This window comes from Rana temporaria, chromosome 2 (assembly GCF_905171775.1).
Source record: "Rana temporaria chromosome 2, aRanTem1.1, whole genome shotgun sequence".
Classification (NCBI taxonomy): domain Eukaryota; kingdom Metazoa; phylum Chordata; class Amphibia; order Anura; family Ranidae; genus Rana; species Rana temporaria.
In genome coordinates, this window is record NC_053490.1 from 54,248,146 (window position 1) to 54,267,127 (window position 18,982).

General features: G+C 44.8%; 1 protein-coding gene across 1 annotated transcript in view; it reads left to right on the forward strand.

Annotated features, from left to right (window-relative positions):
- Positions 1-16,617, forward strand: part of ARHGAP42 (Rho GTPase activating protein 42) — a 520,987-nt gene extending 504,370 nt beyond the window's left edge. Inside the window, exons 23-24 of the mRNA XM_040340188.1 lie at positions 9,203-9,282; positions 14,840-16,617. Of these exons, the coding sequence (XP_040196122.1) occupies positions 9,203-9,282; positions 14,840-14,928 (169 nt within the window). The 3' untranslated portion in view covers positions 14,929-16,617. The remainder of the gene's footprint in view (positions 1-9,202; positions 9,283-14,839) is intronic.
- Positions 16,618-18,982: the final 2,365 nt, after the last annotated feature.

An 18,982-nucleotide genomic window follows, 5' to 3' on the forward strand; every position in this document is an offset into this window, starting at 1 on the left:
GAAAAAAAATAACGTTTTTATTTTTTTCGGTAATTTTTTTTGTAAATAAATAAGTTTTCTCTTTCAATTATGGGGACTAATATGGCGGCACTGATGGGCACAGATGAGATGGCACTGATGGACATCGATGAGGTAGTACTGACAGGCACAGATGAGGTGGCACTGATTGGCGGCGCTGGTATGCGGCACTGATGGGCACTCATAGGCGGCACTGATGGGCACACATAGGCGGCACTGATGGGCACACATAGGCGGCACTGATGGGCACACATAGGTGGCACTGATGGGCGGCACTGATGGGCACTCATGGGCGGCACTGATGGGCACTCATGGGCGGCACTGATGGGCACTCATGGGCGGCACTGATGGGCACTCATGGGCGGCACTGGGCACTCATAGGCGGCACAGATGGGAACTCATGGGCGGCACTTATGGGTGGCACAGATGGGCACTGTGGGGTGGCACTGATGGACACTGTGGGGTGGCACTGATGGACACTGTGGGGCGGCACTGATGGACACTGTGGGGCGGCACTGATTTACTTATGTTGCCAGTCAGTGCCCATTTGTGGGCACTGATTGGCATCTTTTTTTTCAGACTTTTTTTTTTTTTTTTTACAGATGTTTTTTGCCCCCCCCCCTTTTTTTTTGCCCTTCCCTGGTGGGCTTCCCTGGTGGTCCATGTGGCGATCCGAGGGGGGGCTGCGCTAATAAACAATCAGCGTGAACCCCCCCTGTCAGGAGAGCCGCCGATCGGCTCTCCTCTACTCGCGTCTGTCAGACGCAAGTGAGGAAGAGCCATCAACGGCTCTTCCTGTTTACATCGTGATCAGCCGTGTTTGGACACGGCTGATCACGTGGTAAATAGTCTCTGTGAGAGACTCTTTACCGAGATCGGTGTTGCGGGGTGTCAGACTGACACCCTGCAACAACGATCGCCGCGATGCGCGCCCCCGGCGGGCGCACAGCGGCTCAGAATCCTGAGGACGTCATATGACGTCCAGTCAGGATTCTACAATCACTTTGCCGACGTCAATATGTCATTGGCGGGCGGCAAGTGGTTAAACAGAGGCCAAGATGGCAGCTTTCTTGGCTGAAAACGATAGGGGGGTTTACTTACACTTTAAGTCTAGGGGGTACATTAACAGCCATTATTACTTACCATACACCCCTGCTTTGGCCATCTCCAGCACTCTCGTCTTCTCCCTGAAGCTCCTGGTCTGTGGGCGGCCCCTCAGCATCAGTACGTACAATTCGAGACTATTACCCTGTATTTTATGTTTAGCAGGCAGGTGTGCGACCATGGACAGGAGTGGCTTACAGAGGAGGTGGTGGAGATTGGTTGCACTGTTAAAGGGGCCCTGCTGGAATAAAATAAGTATTTCTCCTAATTCCAGACATAAGCATATAAAGTGGAACTTCAGTAAAAAAAAATGATCTTTTCATCTAATAAATCTTCTGTCCTTGTTTAACTTTAACTTTGTATAGTAATTTTTTTTTTTCTGCCAGTAAATACCTTTTACAGCCCACTTCCTCTTTCTTGTCTAATAAAAAGCCTGGGCTTGTGACATCATGCACAGCTTTCTCTCGCTCTCTCACTCTTGTGAGAGTTTGCCAGAAAGGGAGGGGGGATGAGTCATATAAGGGCCAATGAAAGCTGCAGAGCTGGGGGTATGCCTCTATGTGTCTGTGTAAATCCAGGAAGTGAACAGGCAGCAGCTTCAGCTGCCCACAGTTAAAATGGTTGCAGCCAGACTCAGTGGAGGGAGATTTCTGCAGCATATTTGGCAAGTACAGAATCACAGTATATATAAAATAATATGCAAAGTGGTTGGAGGGAAGCTTTAGAATGGCAAATATGTTTTTATTACAAATTATGTGAGCAGACTGCAGTTCCTTAGTGGGGGTTCCCAAACTTGACTGAAAAAGTTGAACTATGCTTTAATGTTGCTGAAAAAAAATAGTTAACGGAACACGACTCTGACATAAAATACTCAGCAAGAATGTGTCTGACCACAGGAGGTCAGAGAGACATGGGAAATAATTTTTGTGAATGCCAGATATTTCATGAATTATTAATATCTGTTTATTCTCACAATTAATGATGTCTTCTGGGGGTAATTATATTTGGCTATTAGAGTAGCATGTTCCCTGTGAAGGAGGAGAAAGGGCTTTTTTTTATTCAGATATTGAGGTAGATGACCAAAGTTCCAGATACCGTAATCACTTGTCATTTTCTTGCTGGGACTTGCAGCTCCACAGCATTTGGCAGGCACATTGGGTACTTACATCTGTCAGCCTGATGAAAAGTAATGTTGAGTTTTGTTGTATAGCTTCTCCATAGTTGCAATCATTTCAAAACTATTTCCAGGCTCACATTGCTGTCTGGCTTGGGTAACAGTTCAACATGCACAATTGGGATGATTTTTTTAAAGGTACTGTATATACTCGAGTATAAGCCGACTTTTCCAGCACATTTTTTGATGCTGAAAAAGCCCCCCTCGGTTTATATTTGAGTATCCCGCTGTGTTATGCTGCAGTCGGCGGCCGTCCATTGTAACAAAGGTCCGCCTCCTCCTCGTCTGTGATAGACAGAACACTGATACAATGCTGGGATCAGTGTTCAGTGTTCCGTCTATCACAGACGAATAGGAGGCGAGGCTTTTTTACAATGGGTGGCTGCTGACTGCAGCATGACACAGCAGGAGATCAAAGGTGAATGAGTGAGGGCACAGTGAGACTGCAGATGGGCGCAGTGAGGCTGCAAATGGGCGCAGTGAGGCTGCAAATGGGCACAGTGAGGCTGCAGATGGTACAGTGAGGCTGCAGATGGCACAGTGAGGCTGCAGATGGCACAGTGAGGCTGCAGATGGCACAGTGGGGCTGCCGATGGCACAGTGAGGCTGCAGATGGCACAGTGAGGATGCAAATGGGCACAGTGAGGCTGCAGATGGGCACAGTGAGACTGCAAATAGGCATTGTTTACCCTCTTTCCCACCCTAGGCTTATACTTGAGTCAAAAAGTTTTCCCAGATTTGTGTGGTAAAATTAGGTGCCTCGGCTTATAGTCAGATCTGCTTATACTCGAATATTTATGGTAAAAAAATTGTGCACATTACAATACATTGTTACACAGAGCTTAGTGAATGTGGTGAAGCCTCACATTGAAAAGAATACCCAATCAGATGCAAGGAAAATTAAAAAACAGCATTGTTCTTGCACATGATTGAATAATGGCAATCAGCAGAGCTTTACTCCAGTTACTAAGCTCTGTGGAAAATGACTGCAACTGACCTTGCAAAGGGCACAGTCTGTTTGCCTTTATTAAACCAACTCCAGTAATTCTATCAGGGGCACAGAACACTATATGCCCAGGAAATGTCTTTTACATGGGAACATTAGCTAATTTCTGTATTTTCAATGTAATGTTTATTAATAAATATGTTAAAACAAAGTGTTCTCTTATAAGGTAGCAGTAATTGAGCCAACAACATAAATAAGGGATTTTTGTAGCTGACCCTCCTGAAAGTTTAGGCCATTTCCTAGGGGCATAACAAAGATGTTTCATTTACTATCTAGCTCTAGAAAAGCTTGGGGGTAAATGGTTATTACATTTTGTCTTGAGTTCAAATTCTACCAGAGATAGCATCTGCACAGAGTCTGAATGTTCTGCTAATGTCTGTGTGGGTTTTGATTCTGGCGCTCCTTATTTGTTCAATATCATGCTGATATGTTAATTGGTACCTGACCCTGGAGTGGGTGTGTGGCCAAACTGACCCTGGAGTGGGTGTTCTGCCAAACTGACCCTGGAGTAGATGTGTGGCCAAACTGACCCTGGAGTGGGTGTGTGGCCAAACTGACCCTGGAGTGGGTGTGTGGCCAAACTGACCCTGGAGTGGGTCTATGACCAAACTGACCTTGGAATGGGTCTATGACCAAACTGACCCTGGAGTGGGTCTATGACCAAACTGACCCTGGAGTGTGTCTATGACCAAACTGACCCTGGAGTGGGTCTATGACCAAACTGACCCTGGAGTGGGTCTATGACCAAACTGACCCTGGAGTGGGTCTATGACCAAACTGACCCTGGAGTTGGTCTATGACCAAACTGACCTTGGAGTAGGTCTATGACCAAACTGACCTTGGATGGGGTCTATGACCAAACTGACCTTGGAGTAGGTCTATGACCAAACTGACCTTGGAGTGGGTCTATGACCAAACTGACTTTGGAGTGAGTCTATGACCAAACTGACTTTGGAGTGAGTGTATGACCAAACTGACCCTGGAGTAGGTGTATGGCCAGACTGACCCTGGAGTAGGTGTATGGCCAGACTGACCCTGGAGTAGGTGTATGGCCAGACTGACCCTGGAGTAGGTGTATGGCCAGACTGACCCTGGAGTAGGTGTATGGCCAGACTGACCCTGTAGTAGGTGTATGGCCAGACTGACCCTGGAGTAGATGTGAATGAATGAATGAATGAAAAACTTATATAGCGCGGCACATGCGAACTGAATCGCCTCTGGGCGCTGGTTGTTCGTGTCTCAAGACATCAGAAGAGCAGAGTTTTGATCTGCTTTCTGAAAGACAGGTGGTTTTGCTCCAACCGAATGCTGGTTGGTAAAGCATTCCATAGCCTGGGACCTTGGAAAGCAAACCTTCTTTCTCCTTTGGACTTGTATTTGGTTTTTGGAACCTTGACCAGATTTTGGTCGGTGGATCGCAGAATGCGGTTGGAATTGTGAGGTTTGATCTTGTCGCATAGATATCGCGGAGCCTTCCCATGGATGCACTTATGTGTCAGGCAGAGTGCTTTGAATGCAATTCTGTCTTTCACTGGCAACCAGTGAAGGGATCTCAGTGAAGGTGAGATTGATTCCCATGATTTTTTCCCAGTCACAAGTCTTGCGGCCGTATTCTGTACGACTTGTAGACGAGCGATTTGGTACTTAGGGAGCCCGAGGTAAAGGGCATTTGCATAGTCCAGTCTGGAATTCACAATTGTTCCCACCACGACTGCTACGTCTTCTTTGGGGATAAATGGAATAAGTCTGCGAAGTAGGCGCATCAAATGGTGCGATCCGCTGACTACTGACCCTATTTGTGCGTCCATTGTCATGAAGGTGTCAAAAGTGACTCCTAGACTTTTGACTTTGGAGCTAGGGGAGATGATTTGTCCCAGAATGGGCGGTGGTATCCAGTTTGTTGCCAGTTGACTCTTCCGACTGGCGTGAAACATAAAAAGTTCGGTTTTAGAGCTATTGAGTTTAAGATAACTCTTAGTCATCCAGTTTTCTATTGAAGAGAGACATTTCTCTAATCTGAGATGATGATCCTTTTTGTTGCAGATGCGAAAATACAGTTGCGTGTCGTCTGCATAAGAGTGATAGAGTAGTTCTTGGCTACTGATAATATCAAAAAGAGGACGAAGATAGATGTTGAACAGCACCGGTGATAGGGGGGATCCTTGGGGGACCCCACATGGCACCGTGCGTTTTTCCGACGTGAAAGATCCCAGTTTCACTGTTTGTGATCGGTTTCCAAGAAAAGAGGAAAACCATGGTAAAGCACCTTCTGCGACTCTGGCTACTTCTGCTAGTCGCCTCAGTAACAATTTATGGTCTACTGTGTCGAAGGCTGCGCTTAGGTCCAGCAGAACCAGGAGACAAGATTCTCCTTCGTCTGCGGCCTCAAGCTCATCGTCCCATATTTTCAGTAAGGCCGTTTCCGTCCCGTGTCCGGGACGGAAGCCTGATTGAAATGGATCAAGTAGGTTGTGGGTATCCAGATGCTGTTGCAGCTGTTGTACCACCACTTTCTCCATTATCTTTGAGAGAACATTTAGGCCTGTTATGGGACGGCGGTGAGTTGGGTCCATGGGATCCAAATTAGGTTTTTTCAAGATGGGCTGGATTGTGCCCTCTTTCAGCAGGGATGGCACTATGCCTTCCTTAAATGACTGATTTATAAGCTGTGTGATGGGAGGCACCAGGATGTCGGCACATTCCTTCAGTAGCTTGGTGGGAATGATGTCATTGGGTGCTGTGCTGTTCCGCAACGCACCAATGATATTTTTGGTGGTATTGACGGAGATTGGTTCCAGAGTGAACTTTGTTGATTGTAGAGGGTTTCTGTCGGTGTTTTGTAGTTGATTGAAGAGGGGGCTGAGCGGAGTATTGTTTTGCAGAATACTTACCCGAATTCTTTCAATTTTGTTGATGAAGAAATCCGATAGTTCATTACAGAACTCTTGGGTGTCTGAAGTGGGGACTTCAAGACATCCCGGATTCATGGTCTGGGTGACCATCCTGAAGAGTTCTCATGGGCGGTTCATGGCGCTGTTAATCACCATGGAAAAATGATGTTTTTTGGCTTTGAAGATTTCTTTGTGATATCGTGTTGTTATTGCTTTGTAGATGGTGAGGCGATCTTCTGAAGGGCTTCTTTTCCAGGCGGCTTCCGCCCTTCTGCGCTCTTGCTTCAGTAGCGACAGCTGGTTATTGAACCAGCTGGACTTTTTTTCCCGGATGCGGACTTTGCGTTTTGGTGCTACTATGTCGGCTGACTGTAGCAGAGCTGCATTTATGGCATCCAGTGTATCTGAGGCTGCTAACTGAGGAGGAATAGCCACAATTCGGTTTCCCAGGGTAGATTTGAAGAGTTCCGAGTGGAGCTTCTTCTGAGATCTAGCCCAGTGTATTGTCACCGGCTTGGGTGCTTTTATAACTAGTGGAATTTTGGAAATTGTGAAACTAATTGCATGGTGGTCTGTCCATGGCAAAGGTTCATTACCCAAAATGTTTATTTTCAGATTTTGTCTGAAAATTAGGTCGAGTGTGTGACCTGAAGCATGCGTGGGTCCGCATATAAGTTGCTGTAGTCCTAACCCTTCCAGGTGGTCGATGCAGGCATCCGCGATGGGATCCTGTGAGGAGTTGGCCCACAGATTGAAATCCCCGAGCAGCAAAAGATGATTGCTGTTAAGGGAGTAAGTGGATGTGAACTTCGTTAATGATGGTAAAAACTGCGATTTGGGTCCAGGTGGTCTGTAGCAGAGGAGAATGTGCACAGTCTCCTGGGAGTTAGTTTGAAGTTGAAGAGTAAGGGTTTCCATAAACGGTAGAGGATTTTGAAGGACCGGCTTAGTGATTGCAATATGAGACTTATGAATCACCGCAAGGCCTCCTCCTCTTTGCCCTATTCTGTTTTCCGTTAAGATGCGATAATTTACTGGCACCAGTTCTCCGAGAATGGTGTTACAGTCGTCTGAAAGCCAACTTTCTGTAATAAAGAGGCAGTCTAGATCGTTGTGTAGTAAGAAATCGTGGATTTCTGATCGGTGTTTTACCGCCGATCTAGTGTTAATCAAAGCACATGATATGTGCTTGAGCTGTGTTGAATGGTTGAAATTTTTGATGATCGATCGACGATCGAATCTCAAAAGTTGATCTATTTTTAAGGCCTTTTTGGTGACGGCAGGTAATACTGTTGCGAATTGTCTCAGACCCCAAATAGTTTCTGCAGAGTATCGCATTTTAACCATTGTTGCCAGTCACTGTGGACGGGGGTGCAGGTGTTGCGTGAGAATGGAGAGAAGATTCTCTGAATCCTCACTCTCGGCTTTTTTGGTCCAGAGGAAGGCAAAAAAACCCTGGCCGTGCTGGCCAATGTGCTGCGGCAGGGAAAAAAATTCCTTCCTGATCCCTGAAAGGCGATCGGATCAATCCCTGGATCAAACACTGTTAGATTGTGGAGGGGAAAAGGGGGGGATGCGGGGTGTCACTGTTGCTGGGGTGTACCAAGATGGCCGCCAGACAAAACACAGGACCCAGGCTAGGGGGGCTGTCAGCTGGGTAAAAAAGCTAATTTTACCGATCTGGTTGCTGATCGGGGGATGGTGGGGACCTCTAGGGGTGCAGGGGAGATAGTCCTAAGAAATCTGCACTATTTGGTGGCGTGTGCAGGGTGTATGGTCGGCACGCCGGTAGGCCGCGGCTGAAGCCGCGGACTTTCCTGAGGCGCGGCGGCCGCGAAAAGGACCAGGCTGGCGCGGGCGTGTAAAGACGCCGGAAAGCGCCGAAAATTCACCCAGGGGGGGTGGCTGGGGGCCACCACAATCGTGGGTGGCCGTACGGGCGGCGACGCCGAGCGAAAGCGGGGCAGAGAGCCGCAGTGAGGGGCCTGTGTGACGGCTGTCCTGAGAAGGACGGTCGTCAATGGTTCCCCAGGATGGCAGGCCCTGAGAGACAGGGTCTTACCTGCGGAGAAGATGGAGTCCACGTGGAGAGAGGAGCTGGTTCCTGGTTCCTGAGAGAGGAGCTGGTTCCTGGTTCCTGAGAGCTGCGGTTTTCCTCGTGCAGCACAAGGTATGCAGAGCCTGCCTAGCTTCTGACTGCCAGGTCTGGTGAGAGCAGGCTCGTAGTGGAAGGTCCGGAGCGCCCTACTCCACCACTGACACTGACTGACTGACTGACTCTTTCTGCCAGATGTATGGCCAGACTGACCCTGGAGTAGGTGTATGGCCAGACTGACCCTGGAGTAGGTGTATGGCCAGACTGACCCTGGAGTAGGTGTATGGCCAGACTGACCCTGGAGTAGGTGTATGGCCAGACTGACCCTGGAGTAGGTGTATGGCCAGACTGACCCTGGAGTAGGTGTATGGCCAGACTGACCCTGGAGTAGGTGTATGGCCAGACTGACCCTGAAGTGGGCATGTGAACTGCATTTGGCAGCCTCATATTTCTTTTAATACAAATGTACTTCACAAAGCAGGCAGAAAGAGTGGCAGCACCACATTAAAAATGTTGCCACCCCATAATATACAGTATGATACAATGCAGGTTTTAGGATCCCAAGGACAACTCAAATCTTTTGCAAGGTTTCTATGTATGGGTTGTAGTTGTGTTTCTGCCTGTTTGTCTAGAGTTGTTTTTTATGTAAATGAAGAACAGCAGAATAATAGACATCCTCATTGCAGACTGTTTTATTTTCTTACCTGCTGTAAAAAATTACAGACTGTATCTTTCTTTTTTTATTATTGTAGAAATGCTCACAGTAGTGTATGTACAAAGCAATATTTCCATTGAGTTTTGCTGAAGATAAACACTTAAAAATAAATAAAATTGTATTGTGCATGTAGATTACTATATTGTATACAGTACTTTCACCTTTTAACTAACTTTTTATTTTATCTGACATTTTTAAGGCAAGCAAAAGCAATGTACTCATGTAAAGCAGAACACAGCCATGAGCTCTCCTTCCCCCAGGGGGCGATATTCTCCAACGGTAAGTCTGTGCTCTAATACTGGATCACTTGGGCTCTCTGTAATTCTGCATTTTATTCAGGGTGTTATCCAGCCAAGATAAAAAAAAAAATCAGATCAGTTCTGTTACATCCCATAATTTTCTTCATCATTTCAGTATAATCATGAGCTCCTCACATATTCCTTTAGTTCCTTTTCTGATCTATTCTCCTTCAATTGGGGCTGATTGGACAGTTTTTGTCTTTTTTGTTTTATAGTGAAGGAACGCTCAGGACAAAACACACAGTTAGGTAATAGGTAATCACAAGGAATATTGCTATTGTTTTGGGGGAACTGTTTGAAAATAGTATAATAAATATTAAATAAAAGATAAATAATTACAATTTTAATTTAGTTAAAAAAAAAAATTCTTTACAGATTTACTTACATTACTTACCTCTAATGAAGGTTGTCCCACAATGTGCAGGCTGCTGGATTCTGTTGAAATCTTCACTGCGGGGCTGTCCTGTCCTCTTCCTGCTGCTGAACTTCCAGCGCTGCAATGTTTACCACCTTTAGGTTTCCGGGCTCAGCTGCACTAAAGATGATCCGACAGGGACACACACACTGTCCTGCCCTCTCCTCCATTGAGAAAAGTTTTTTTTTGTTTTTCTTTACAGGAGAATACAATGGAAGCCAAAAAAAACATAGTACAACATTTCCTAGCCAATTCATTTCTTGCATACGCCTTAAAGAGAAAAGTTATTTCACAAATTACACTGCTTGTAACAAGATGGATGGGGGGGGAAAGAATCCTGTGACTGATCAGATTTACCCCTATTTACAGATTGTGTTCCATCTTTTCTTAATAGAGGAGAGGACAGGAGGGAATCTTTCCCGAATAAATCATCTTTAGTACAGCTGAGCCTGGAAACCCGAAGCTGTCGACATCACACTACAGGTCACACAATTTACCGCCACTGGCGCCTAGAGCCCTTATAAGGCATTCAAGTGCTTCCTCTTTGCTACAGGATGGTTTACACCTGGAATGTTGTGTACTCTTTCTGGACATGCTTACCTTATTAGTTCACCCTACCCCATGAGTACCTAACAGGGGAATACCCTCACCATTGACTGTGACAGATAGCAGGCAAACGGGATTCACAGCAAAACCTCACTCAAACATTGGCTTTGTCGAAGGTCCTTAAAACAACCTCAGAGTGACAATGCTTCCCTTGCACCAGAGAAGGAACCAATATTAACACTGGTCTCTGGTTCCAGTTTATGTTCTATTGTAGACATGCATCAAGTGTCCCACCTGACAAAAGCAGAATTTTATGCATCCATGTAATAATTCTTTGGACAACTAACAGCCCCCTCTGTACACAGGAGTTAACAGTGCTCTCTCCCTTCTGTAGCACAGGAGTGAACAGGATCACTCAGATCGAGCTGTTGCCATGGCACCCCAGGGTGCCATGGAACCCTGGTTGAGAAACACTGCCCTAGAACATGTGATAAGACGAATTTCCAAAATGGCTCTAACCTCCATTTCCATGTGTGAAATTTTGTTGCTCCTAAGATGGGGGGGGGGAGGCTGTTACAGTTTTCCTCTCTCTGGGTGACAGACACCCCAGATCTGTGGGTTGTTGTTTTTTTTTTTAATAATAATGTTTTTAGCGTGGAGTGGCTTTATTATTATCATTACCACCACATATAAGAGATGATTTTCATTACACCAAACTGGCCCAGAAGAAGCTGGTACACAAACAATCTGAAGACGAGACGACCCCTGGCCTATACCCAACAAGTCAGACCTGCTGTCTCATGGCCCTCTGTTCCTTCCTGCTTCTCATTCCCTTTTTTTTTGGTGTAGCGGCCTGCTATTTTCTAGCCGGCGCTGCTTTAAAATTAGAGAGTTAGTTTACTCAGACTGTATGATTTTTCACTAAATTTGGACCTCTGTTCGAGCCATGACTTTACTGTGAGTGACCACTATTGTTGTCTGGGGTGTTGTAATCATCCCAGGCCGAGGGTGACAGCAGTCAGGTCAAGGTGTTTTGGGTGTTCCTATTCAGCAGCCAATCAGAGGGAGTTGATCGTGCTGCTGTGCATGCTGGGGAGGAGTACTTAAGAGACAGATGTAATTTGTCTGGGGTCGCTGTCGATCCTGGTCTGTCGTCCCATCACCCCCCTATGTGGCCCTCCTGGCCGGGGGTACGTTGGTCCAGGGTTGTGATCTACTACGTAGGCCCGGTAGTCAGACTGGGTCTATGCTTGTAGAGTGGTCCTGTGCTGTCCGTCCTGAGGGAGGAAGCCACCCGATGAAGAACCTGTCTTGGAGAGCACCGAGCTAGAGGCTGGTATCTCAGGAGAGACCTTGAACTACATTGAAGGACGCACCATTACTGAAGGGCTGACTGATGGTCGCCTGTCAGTTCTAAGTTCACAAGAAGTTATTCAGAAGAGATCCGGGTGCTTAATCCTGTTCTGAGAGGATTTTGGACCGAATACACCTCCATATTTGGGAAGGTCAGTGGCAGAGACTTTACCAAGTTTCTGTGTGACATCCTGGCTGCTAGGTTAGTGAGAGAGGCCTATCCAGGTGCACAATACCCGCTCTGGCTAGAGTGGCGAAGAAAGCTACATTGCTGGAAGCAGGAGTGTTTCCGAACAAAGTTATACACCTGGACCTATTATCTATTACCCTTCCACCTCTTCAACTACTATTCTTCTACCAAGTTTGGCGAATAAAGCAAAGAAAAAGAAGTCTAAAGTGTGGACATTGAACTTTTTCTCAACTCTCATTTGATATCCTGGACGGCGAGGAAATAGAGGTAACATGCCGCCCAAAACAAACCAGCAGCTCCTTCGGGGGTAGTGCTACATTGGCATGCCCATGGAGCCCAGATCCTAAGAATCAGAGGGATCTCAGTGTCTTTTATTCCTACCTTGCTAAAAGCAAGAAAAGCCATTTCTAGAAATATCTAATATTGAACGTAGAAATCCTCCTTTGCTTGGTTTAAGCACAAGTACTTCAATCTTGGAGATTACTCTGTGCCTCACAATCTGGCCTTCCTACAATCAGACCTTGGCCAGTACTTGGCCTTAAGAACTCTGAAAAGACAGACTTTGGCCTAGTTCACTCTTTTTCAAAAATCTCTGGCCTCACAGTGTATCTAGGATCAGGCCCCCCTCTCAGCATCCAGCACTTCCCTGAAACCTCAACTTGGTTATATCCCCTTAGATGACCTCTCCTGCAAAGTGGCATTTTTGGTTGTTATCATGGCAACTTTCTCTTGTAAGGAGCCATTGCACATTCTTAACAAAGACAAAGTAGTCTTACACCTAAGACCATCCTTTCTTTCCAAGATGGTATCAGTTTTCCACCTAAATAAAGACAAAGGGGTTGATTTACTAAAGGCAAATAGACTGCGCACTTTGCAAAGTGCATTTGCACTCTGCAAGTGCAGTTGCTCCCGAGCTTAGTAAAAGAGCAGAAGCTTTGCTGACATCCATTATCCAATCAAGTACAAGCAAATATGCTTTTTCTTTTTCCTTGGGTATTCTTTGCAAGGTGAAGCCTTACCTCATTTACTAAGCTCTGGAGCAACTTCACTTGCAAAGTGCACAGTGCATCTACTTCAAAGCAACAGCTTGATTCAGGAAACAGATTCTCCATTTGTCCTGTTGTCAGGATCTTGCAAGGGACACTCGCTTCCAAGTCCACCATCACTCGAAAGATAAGAAATCTGATCACAAGAGCTTAGGCCGTGTACACACGACCGGTCTATCCGATGAGAATGGTCCGACGGACCATTTTCATTGGTTCACCGCTGAAGCAGACCGATGGTCTGATGTGCGTACACACCATCAGTTCAAAAAACGATCGGGTCAAAACGCTGTGACGTAAAACACACGACGTGCTGAAAAAAACGAAGTTCAATGCTTCCAAGCATGCGTCGACTTGATTCTGAGCATGTGTGAGTTTTTTTAACCGATGCTTTTGTGTACTAACCATCGGTTTTGACAGATGGTCAGCCGTCCATCGGTTCGATTTTAAAGCAAGTTCTCAAATTTTTGTCCTAAGGACAACAGACCAATGGGCCGTACACACGGTCGGTTTGGACCGATGAAACTGGACTTCAGGCCGTTTTCATCTCATTGGACCGACCGTGTGTAAGCGGCCCCACACTCTCATGGACAAATCTCCTCCTGCACTTTTACATGCCCATTCCGACAGATCAGTGAGAATTTTCTGTTCATTTCGAGCCTTTGTAGCCGTGTAGAATGACATTTTTTTTTTTGTTTCAGACATATGCGTTATGTTACTAATTTTGTTTTGTTGATTTGTTTCAAAATTCGATTGGTTTCGTTTTATCAATTTTCTAATGAATTTAAAATTTCGGAACGCTCAAAAAATTATTGACAAATTTGAATTATTTGGGAAGAATAGCTGGTTATTAAGGAGCGGCCAGGAAGCTGGCCGCCGCGTCCTTACTAACCGATGACCCATCACCTTTCAGCAGGCTTCCCTGAACCGGTGTTTTTCAGAGGTGTGTGGGGTGACTTATCGGAATCTGGAAGGCCCCCTTTAACAAGGGGGCCCCCAAATCCCACCCCCCCCCATGTGAATAAGTAGGGGTACGTAGTACCCCTACTCATTTACCACCAAAAAAGTGAGTAAAAACACAACAGTTTTTGATGAGTCCTTTATTAAAAAATAGATAAATAAATGTCCCCTGAAATAGATCCAATGACAATCACGATGAATACTGACCGCTGAGCTGAAAAAAATAAATGAAAAAAAAGGGCTCTGTACACGACGATGGCTCCTGCCATCTAATAGCTCCCCTGTCTGACAGTTCGTAAATAGCTAAGGGGTGGGACCACACAATGACATCACTGGGTGACCCCACCCCCTTTTGACAACATTAATCCAGCATGCTCGCTCGCTCCTTAACAACCAGCTATTTTTCACACAGAATTCAAATCGGTCGATCATTATTTTGACCATTTGAATTAGAATTGTTGCAAAAATTTGTAATTCATTACAAAACAAATAAACAAAACAAAACAAATTTCAACTAAATTTGTTACTATCTCAATCGGCGATTCGGATACATCCGAATCTCGGAAATACCAGGAATTTGTTCGAATTTATATTCAGACCGAAACAAATCAGTTCTCTTTGCCTAGTTGTTGCTCAACCTTCTTATTTAATTGCTTGAGGTTGTCCCAGGGTCTATGCATGTTTTGCTGGTGTCCTGTACTGTATGATTATAAGGAACATTTTGACTTACCAGGAAATTTCATATATTGGAGTACATTACAGGACACGGGACACCTTCTCTTCTATTACTTGGTTACTGAAGGTAACCAAGGTATTAGCCTATACTTTGCTTGTGTCCTGTACTGTACTCCAAGATATAGAATGACAGGTAAGTCGTAATTCCTCTTTTTTTTTAAAGCCTTTCCTACCAAAAACCGACAACTATAAAGACACAAAAAATATGAAACCTGATTTTGAACTTTAACTTGGTTGTGTTGGCCAATTTCACATGTCAAATCGTAATAATCTCAATCTTTTTTATGTTACCCAGTGCACAGATCTGTGGAGCCAGGCTGGTTAAAGGCGACCTACGAGGGCAAAACCGGATTAGTTCCAGAGAATTATGTTGTCTACCTCTGATGTTAGTGGATAGCCATATTTTCATGGTATCCATGGTGACAAATAAGAAGCAAATATAGCGAAGAGCCAGATGAAGGAGAACGTAGGCTTTTGTAGGCCTCTTTGGTTGAAGGATGCTTTGGAAGGGTGGTCCACCAAGACTTGTTAAAAAAAGACCTTACTTTTACATAGATACTGTATACAATCATATGGTCATGTTCCTACGTATGTGTTCAAACGTGACCAGAAGCTTAAGAGATTCGGTACTTAATTCAGGGTGGAATTGCACTGATCCCATTATCCGGTACCTGACCCACTCAGATGTTGTCCTTTGAATGAAATGGATTGTTTGGGTAGATTGTTGACCTAAGTGCATATTCTTTGCATTAGTAATTTACTTTTTTAATAACTATATTTTATCTTCACGTTGTATGTACAAGTGGGTATTTAAATGTGATTTAATTTGCCAACAAATCACTAACTTTGCCCTCCATGAAGGCTATAGGTATTGATGTGTATGAGATTTAATTTTATTGCAAATGTCTTGTCTCTCTGTAGAAGATTCCATGACCAGTTATGTTTTCTGCAAATTATATATACCGGCACATGTCACAGACTATACCTTGGTTTTCTAATATGCAAATAGTGACCGCTTTTGTGGTTGCTGGCTCAGGCCCGTCCACTCCAGTGACTTACTACTGGGGCATTATTGTAATGGGCAGCCTCATCAAATCAGTATATGAGGAGCAGAACAGGGCTAAAGTCTGAACGAAATGCTATCATTTTCCTATGCCTTCTATACCTTCTATAATTCGCATGTCTACATTATACCCAGAGGTTTAGCCAGTCCACCTGAATAAGTAAGCATGTGTGCCAGTTAAGACCAGAACCATAGAACAAATGGCCCTAGCGCTGAAGGGCTTAAAAGGCCTACATACACACCCCATATCACAGACTTAGCTATCTGGTATAGTGTGTGTGAGATAACACCAAGGGAACAGATATACTTCTGTCACCAGTTTTTAAATATTATATACAGTGTGGTGGAACGTTGGCTGTATGCAGAGCACATAGCCAAATCTCCTATTTCCTGTGCTAAATAAGCACACATTTCGTCTTAATGATATAATGCATCTCACCTTTCATTCGATTCCCCATACATCACCGCCATGCTATGTTCTTAGCTCCTCAGCATCTCTGGCTGGGAGTCCTCTGTGACGCTGTTTTTATTATCACCATCACAAAAGAAGTTACCAACAGGAAGTGATGTCACAGCATGTCACCTTTACACAGGAATATGACCATATAAGGACATCCCTTTAACAGGATGTCCAATAGAATACAATAGAATACAAAACAATACAATACAATTAATGGATTCTGATGGGTGTGTCTGAGCAGAGACAGGGTGAATGGAAGCTAAACAAACATGGACGCCATTTCTGGTCATAACAACCCAAGACTCTCGTTTTACCACTGATAGGATTCCTTATTCTGCTTTTCCATAGAACAATGCATACCCAGATTATACTATTATTGCTTGTGGAAGGGAGGCTATCTGCAGGCGTGCGCTATGAATCCCGACCATGCTAATAAGTTATAGCAGAGACAAGAGCGCACATCCGCCTATAACCAATAATGTCTTTGCAGAGCGAACATATCTCCTCTACACGATCGTCTGCGCTAATGCACAGGGGCCCTTCGTCGGTGGGCATATCCTCACTCTGCAAACATTACTCTCCAACCATAAAATGTTTTCCACTACCAGATGGGAACCAACCAGCGTCAGTCTGTCCCAGTCAGCTCTTTAAAGCGGGTTGCGGGAGAACTAACACTGGGAGACAATACATATTAAATACATCTTCATAAAATTTCCACGACAACAGGTATACCCAGAAGCTATGGTCAACAATAGTAAACTGTTAAACAAGAAGCACTTGCCTAAACAAAAACCTAGGTTCAGCAGCAGCTTTTCCATGGACAGGAAATGTGCTCTCAGCTCTTCTCTTTCTCTCTCCACTTCCTTCCTCTGGGGTTTCTAACCAAACTGGCAGGGATAGGAAATATCTGTCTATACCCAACCAACTCTGTGATAATTAACAAATGGCTATTTAAAAACACAGACAGTTGAGGTCAGCAGATCCCTACAATACAAATGTCAGGCCCCGTACTAACGACCAAACATGTCTGCTGAAACAGTTTCAAATAAGTGATATAATCTTAGGCCTTGTACTCACGAGCAGACATGTCCGATGAAACTGGTCAGCGGATGTCCCCGGGCAGACATGTCCGATGAAAACGGCCCGCGACCAGTTTCATCGGACATGTCTGCTCGTGAGTACAAGGCCTAAGATTATATCACTTATTTGCTTCATGTGCAAAGACATGTTTTACATTTTTTTTCCCAGTGTGATTCTGTGGCTCAGTCAGCTGTCTGTGCAGCTTTCGGCCAATATTATGGAGCAGTCACCCCAGTCAGAGGCTCACCAAGCCATTTGTGGCTCTGAGTTGCCTCTGGTGTTGCTTGTAGCAGTTTGTCAGTAATCACTTGTCTTTTCTTGATGCTTGAATCCATCCAGACAATAACAATTTTGTTATTTTATTGAAGTTGCTAACAATATTGTTGACAAAGATTTTGAGGTGCTTTTTTTTTATACTTGCAGTTCACCGCTATTTGGTGTTTTTGAATGTCTTGAATTTTCTTTTTTACAACATTGCAAATGAATAAAGGAGACTTGTACTGAGGGGACATAGAGGGCACAGTTGCTGATCTCCTCCTTCTAAAAATGCTAGTTCCCTGCATGAATGAGCATATTGGAAATTTAGAGTTACAAGCATCTTATCTTTTACCAACAAGCCTGGTAAAAGCCTGGATTAAGCCTGGTACACAATACAAGTTATTTTTTTTGTACAACCTAGCGCACAGGTGTCAAACACAAAGCTCGCAGGCTGAATCCGTCCCTCCAGGCCATTTCATGTGGCCCTCGCACCTCTCCTGCAGCTGCAGAAGAACTCCAGCCCTTCTTTGGTCCTCCTCCAGACCCTTACTTTCTGCTTTCAAGCAATGCATCCAGCTTCTTCCCAGCAGTAGCAGCATAAGGAAATGGGGGTACATTGTGATGTGAGGGAGAGTGGGGAGACTCAACTTCTGATAGTGGGGTGGCTCTTGACATCTAATGTAAGGGGAGGGGATGCGCTGGACATCTAATCTTACAGATACAACTGGCCCTTTTGAGGGCAATCATAATGCTGATGCGGCCCACGATGAAATTGAGTTTGACACACCTGACCTAGCGGGTTGAACAAAAAAAAGAACTGTCAGCTCCGGTCAGAGACGCTGTACTGATGATCTGACACTAGTGCAGACGGTGGTCCCCCCTTCAAAACACTCCGATCAGTGTTCTCCACCATTGGCTGAGAATGCTGATCGGGAGTTGGTCGGCTGCTGGTTTTCCAGTTTGCACATCTGACAATAGCCGGCTGCTGTCAGACAGGCCGAATGTCAGCCGTTTTTCTTTTTTTAACCAGCCGATGTCTTTTGACATTTGGCCAGTGTGTACCCAGTTTTAATTTAAACCAGCAACTAGATTTTTTGGAAGGAGAGGTTAACAATGGCAACCTCTTTATTGTTTCAGAACAGGTTTTACTTTAAACACATCCCATTCCTTTCACTATCCCATATAACAGTACCCATGAGAGGCTGTTGTACTGTAAGCCCCTTATTGCTCCCTCTTTCTTGTCACAGTGTTATAGCAATCCCTAGATAACAGCTGTGAAAACTCTGTGTTCAGTCTGCCTGAATACAAAAACCTCATCCCTCCCTTCCTAGTTGTCTGGAATTATTTTTCTTTGTTCTATTGGCAGTCAGTGAGCTCCATCAATAGAAAAATAATTCTAGCTAAGGAGCAACACAGGAATGGGGGAAGATAAAGCAAAAGTGTTTTTTTTTTATTTTCTCAGCTGCCATCCATACGAAGAGTTGTGACATGAAAGATGGAGCAATAAACAGCTTACAATAGCCTCTATGCGAAAGTACTGTTAGAAGGGAATGGCTAATGTCCCTTTAAGATTGTAG